At 55.8% G+C, this 6,000-nt stretch overlaps 1 protein-coding gene across 1 annotated transcript; it reads right to left on the reverse strand.

The window, feature by feature from the left end:
- Window positions 1–3,456: 3,456 nt before the first annotated feature.
- LOC119094171 (solute carrier family 22 member 7) lies at window positions 3,457–5,645 on the reverse strand. Its single transcript, XM_037217246.1, has 3 exons — window positions 4,701–5,645; window positions 4,256–4,417; window positions 3,457–4,165 (listed from the first exon to the last, which is right to left on the reverse strand). Exons 1-3 carry the CDS (start codon window positions 5,451–5,453, stop codon window positions 3,827–3,829), a joined length of 1,254 nt encoding a protein of 417 aa, XP_037073141.1. The 5' UTR covers window positions 5,454–5,645; the 3' UTR covers window positions 3,457–3,826.
- Between the last annotated feature and the right edge of the window lie 355 nt (window positions 5,646–6,000).

Here is a 6,000-nt window from a genome sequence, read left to right on the forward strand (position 1 = left end):
TTTACGCGCATACCCATTGACTTCATAAAGCGTTGGACAGTACCGAATTCGATACGTGGTCATTTCCACCCGTCTGTTGACCGCTGCCAGGCGTTGTTGCAAGGTTCCGTATACTACAGTGGTGTAGCTACAACATTTTTGTTCCGACGTCTCACAGAGCACCTCATGGAGGGGGCACCAAGGAATCACATACAGCCCGCCCACAATATTCTCCTCGCGCGCCGAGCGTTTACACCGAAAACACAACAATTTTATCATGCACACACAAAACGAAACTGAATATTCTGGATGCATTGCTCATTCACGACCACAAACAACTTCTAAACAAAGAAATGGATAAAACTGCTGAACTGTCTCTTTGGAGCAGCATCACAAGTGCATCACTTAGACAAGAAACAAGACACCGATCAATAGCGCGGGTGGTTGGCATGTAGTGTTGTGATTTGCTGTGTTGATTGTGTTATTCACAGCGTGTGGTGCTAATGATATCTTCTGCACTGCTAAAATGCTGTCCAGTGAAAAGTTTATTATTGGTTTGCATGTTCGTATTTTATGTTCCGATTTAAAGTGTTTAGGATGCCGAAATGAAATGAAGAGCCATGTATATAGAGGAGCCAGTCACCAGTCATATACCGTGCAAGTTCTGCGAAATTCGTGTGTCTGTCGTCACAAAATCACACATATCTATATATGTATGCACACATAATGAAACGCGATGTGCGATTCGGTCAAAAGCACCGGCCAGAACTAACAGGACACCATATCGGAGTGATCGGAAGCAGTAAACTTCATGGTAACTAAATCTTCACACATGCACACTTCGAAGATGCCAGATAACTGGAGAAGTTCTCTTACTTGTTAGACTTCAGGGCTGTATCCACCGAAAATCCTCGTATTCTGGCAACTAAGTTTTAATATTCTTATGTATGCAGTTCGAATACGGCAACCTAGCTTACTGCGCACAGCGCGAGGAAACTAGGCGTGCCGTGTATACAAATACATGGAGCTTGTTGATCTTCGTCGGATCATGGTGGATTCTGTCATTTTATGGCAAATCATTTCGAAGAAAACATGGCAGCACACACCTAAATTGGCTGCTAAGCGCCTTTAAAATCAGGCACGAACTTGATTCCTAGCTTTTACACGGTTAGCCGGGTAGTAGATGAGATCAGCTGATGGCTGAGGACTAATACAGTTTATACTTTGCCTATTGCAGGGGAATACAGCATATCCTATCCTTAAAAATATATGAAAACGTAGCGTACAGGTACAACAATCGCCACAACTTTGATAAACAATGAAAATAAGATGTACGTCGTCGGCGGCGTATAAAATTATTTTCACAATGACAATAACGAATTAATCGGCGCAATCGCCATAAACAGCCGTAAATTCCAGTCGGCGTAATCGCCATAAATTCAGTCATCAGTCGGTAAAAAGAAAAACCCCAATAAAAATGATGAAGATTTAGGTCCCCGTCAATGGCCTTGGCCCTCCTATAATATGGAAAAACCCGAGACCAATAAGGACGGCACCCGCGGAATCGAAACTGCCGTGGCAGGCCAACAAAGAAGCTCCAGTGAACAGTGCAGGGTCCTCATAACAATCGAGAAGAACTTAACAACAATATGGTGGCACCCTTGAACGATCGGGAGCACCCCGGCAGGCTAACATATAGGGTCCGACCGGAGTACAGGATCCCCTGTACAAAAGGCGCTAGCCGACGATCAGTGTAAATGTATTAAGGCCCCTGTGTGATCAAGAGTGCCCGGGCAGGTTAACAGAGAGAGAGAGCTCTGACAAGTGAAGGGTCCTCAACAAATAAGCTCAAAAAGGGAAAGGGCCATAGGTCGATGAATAGGGCCCCTGAGCATCGAGTGCCTCGGAGCGTTACTTTATATGGGGCCGCAGCAACAGCACGGGGTCCTCCAAGCAAGTGGAAAGAACCCGATACCAATGTGAAGGGCTCGTGAACAACCATGTGTACCCTGACATTTGGGGCCCAAGCAGTAGCGGCGGAGCAGGAGATCGCGCTTACCCCGCGGGCGCAGCGGTTCCTGCCGAGCCTGCGCCGCCCGCCATTTCTCCGGCCGCGCTGCAACCCGGCGCATCTGCGCCCAGTCCGTCGGTAAGCCCCGGGCCGCGGCCACACCAAGGCCGGACACAGCCGCCAGGCGCCTAGGTAATTTATCGTAACCATGCTTGACTGTACGCATGACGTGATCATCGGTGGAATTCCAGATTAACAGCGCATCTATTGACAAAAGAGGGAAAAAGTGGCCGGACTCACAGATGCTTCTGTAGTGTTATCTGGCGTCAGGAATCCAAACTAGCCTGACTGCCATGGAAACTGGACGTTTTGGACACTGGACTTTACGGCTCTGGACTTACCGACTCTGGGACTTTGGGCCCCTGGACCTTATGAACGCCCCTAATGGGCGCGAACTTGGCGTTTTCTGGACTTCTTGAACACTGGGCGCTGCGATCCCGGACGATATGAACACTGTACGCTGCGATCCTGGACTTTTTTATTGCTCCCCAGTGGTGGGGCACGGAATTTGACGTTTTCTGGACGTTATGACACTGGATGCTGCGATCCTAGACGATATGAACTCTGGACGCTGCGGTCCTGAACTTTTTGATGGCTCCCCAACTGAACAACGAGATCAGCAGTGGAGGTGTCACGGATAATGGGTGTCAGGTTCACTTCGATGCGCCTAAAGCTATTTTTACAAAGCTTATTTTGGCGTGGGTTATTTCTTATAGGCAAGCTGTGAATGGAACCGATCAACGAACTACATTTGAGTCTGTCAACCTACCCAGCCTATATAAGTACGTTAAAATTCATTAAACGCCGCGGTAGAGTGAAAAGCGACTATTGGGCATCTGAAACCCGCAGTGCTGGTCCAGTGGCGTATCTTCTCCGCGGTCTGCCCAGTCCCGGCCCCAGAGCTACCTTTTGACGTTGACTGCGCTCACGTAACCCCCGCGGCTGTAAAGGGAGTGTCCCATCTTCGGTACACATTTGAAAAACATACTCTAGTGAAACTTCAAGACTAGTTATTCGAATAATTGCAATGGGTAGAGCCACTTCCGCACCGTCGAGACAAATTAAGGATATCAATTATAATTTTTAGAGTCCAAATTACGTCCATCGTCCTGACAAACACCGTGCGCACCTCTACTGGTGCGAATAAAGGAACGTTTGTGATTGGCCTAGCGGGCAGGGGCCTCTTACCGGGAAGTTGCTTGGGTGAAGTATGCACCAGTGCGTCACATGGATCATGTGATGCTCCATTTCCCAAAGGCCGAAGAGCGCCTCGAAAAGAACTGCTGTGGTAAAAGCCATAGGGGGTAAATCAAAGCAATAGTATAACGCTTCGTAGAATCGCGGGATAATAGCTCTATGTTCACATATATGTTTGTCTAAACAGTGTTTCAAGTCTTCATAGCATTTATTACATAAACATTTGACCTGTTACATAGTGTGCTGCAAGCGTAACAGAACACACACGTTGGAAAAACAGGACAGATGAAATGCATTGACTTGGTGGTGGTGAGCGGAGCCAAATGAGACTTCTCTTGCGGGGTCGGCAAGTTCAAATGAAATTCTGAGCTATTTACAATGATTCCGAGAAAACTGGCATTTCTGATAAAACCAAACGCGTTTGATGTAACAATAAGTGAAAAGTACACAATAGGTGGGAGGACACTCTCATTAAAAGTATCAGCCAGTCTGCGCCGCTCGACAGCTGTCTTTCTCGCGGCCCGTGTCGCGTCCGTGCGCTCACCGGCAGGCTCCGACCGCCGGCGCGGCGGCTCAGGCTCACCATTCGGCCTCCACCTCCTTCACCGACTCGGGCAGCCGTCGACCGCGCGTCTCCGGCAGCAGCAGCGCCACCAGACCCGCGGTCAGTGCGCAGACGCCGAAGGTGCACGACGGCGCGCCCCAATAGGCGCGGCCGGCGGCGTGGACAGCGAACGGCGCGACGACGGCGCCCAGCCGGCTGACGGTGGCGCCGGCGCCGAACCCCGTGCTTCGCAGCGGCGTCGGAAACAGTTCGGCCGAGTAGAACGCCAACACGTTGAGGCCGGCGGCGACGGTGCAGCGGGCGGTCATGGCCAGCCCAAGGCGCGCCCAGCCGCCGCCGGCCGGCACGGCCAACAGCAGCAGACTGGGCAGCGCGGTGGCCAGCTGGGCGGCGACCACGGTCGGCCGGCGGCCCAGCGCGCTGCTCAGCAGCAGCGAAGCGGCGTCGGCCAGCAGCTCGACGGCGCCCGAGAGAAGCAACGCCGTGAACGCGTCGCCGCCCAGTTGTGACGCGTCCTCGGCGATGCCGTACGACACCAGGCCGTCCACGAACAGGCACCAGAAACTGGCCAGACTGATGCGGCGCATGCGCGGCGTGGCTAGCAGCTGACGGAAGTCGTCGGCGGTGGTGGCGCAGCACGAGCGCTGCTGGCCGGCCGAGCTGGCCAGTAACGCGGCGCCTTCGCTGCGGTGGCAGACCTCGAGGAGGCGCAACAGACGCACCCGGTCTGGCAGCGGCCGCCCATTGGCCGCCGCCATGTCCTGCAACACGGCGGCCGCCTCGTCCAGCCGACCGCGGCCCAGCAGCCAGCGCGGCGACTCAGGCAGCGCGCGCACCAGCAGCGGCAGCAGCAGCGCCGGCGCGGACAGCACCAGCTGCAGCTGCCCACCAGCTGCTGGTCACATACGCCGCTGCCGCCGTCAGCATCAGACCCAGCGCCACCGGCATCTGGAACACGATGCCGTAGAGGCCACGAGCTTCCGGGGAGACCGTCTCCAAGCAGAGCACCATCAGCGAACCAAACAGGCCAGGCAGGGCCAGCGCCAGTAGGGCGCGCAACACCATGAACACCGTCAGCGAGGACGCCGCGGCTACGGCCAGGCTGGCCACAGGGGTCAGCAGACCGTACCACATGGCCACCGTCCGCCGCCCCAGCGCGTCACTCAGCACACCCGACAGCATGAAGCCGACCAGCACGGCCAGCATGAAGGACGATTGTTCAATGGCGACCAGCGGAGAGCGCCAGCACACCAGCTCCCAAGCGACAGTCACTGTCGTGCCGTACTGGGTCAGGTCGAACTGCCAGCTGTTGCAAGGCACGAGGGCACTGTCGTTGAGCAGCGTGCCGTCGGCCGCCAAGGTCACGTTGAACATATTGCACTGGAGCAGGAGGCGCTGTCCGTTGGCGCCGGCCATGGTCGGCACGTACTGGTGGCGGTCGAGCATCAGCGGCTGCAGCGCCGGCGGCGGCGCGCACCAGTGCTCGGGCGCAGCCGCCTGCACCACCGTCGCCAGGCTGTGCAGGCCGAGCAGGAGCGGCGCCACGGCCGCCACGGCCAGTAGCCGGCGCTGCCAGGGCCCCTCACCGCCGGCCAGCGCCAGCGCCGCCTCGAACGATGCCGGCTGCTGCGGCTCAGCCATCGGTCGGACGGGGCGTGGTCGGGTCACTGCGGCCGGCCGGACCGTCAACCGTCGTCCACAGCCGTCGCTCGGCCGCGGCGCGCCGGGCGGGCTCCGCCGCCGCCGACGGCCAACGCTACCTGCGGACGGTCGCACCGGACAATTACGACTGGATATGCGGCTTTCGTGACGTAGTTGTCCCGCCTGGGGCCGGGCGGCCGCCTATTTCGTGCAGCCTGCGCGCGCAGCCCGGCGCCGCCGTCTCATGGCGACTGTGAGGATCAGCAGAGCGGGCTGTGCACTCGGCCCCCCTGGCCTTGAGCGAAGTTGGAATAGTGCCAACGAGCGGGCACGCTATCGGTGGCTGTTACATGATAACTCAGTCGGTTCGTTTCTAGCATGCTATGTACAGGGATTACATAGCTCGACAGCCACGCGGCAATTTGGCTATTGGCATCACAACAAAATTTGGCTACGGGTCGGTAACCGGTTTTCAAATTTTACAGCCATCCCCGCCTGCGTGGGAATAGCGTGCGCGAAAACGCTTGGCAGTGGCAGTCAAGTTCAA

The sequence above is a fragment of the Pollicipes pollicipes genome, unplaced genomic scaffold (genome assembly GCF_011947565.3).
Source record: "Pollicipes pollicipes isolate AB1234 unplaced genomic scaffold, Ppol_2.1 Scaffold_4002;HRSCAF=4701_pilon_pilon_pilon, whole genome shotgun sequence".
NCBI classification, from domain to species: Eukaryota; Metazoa; Arthropoda; class Thecostraca; order Pollicipedomorpha; family Pollicipedidae; genus Pollicipes; species Pollicipes pollicipes.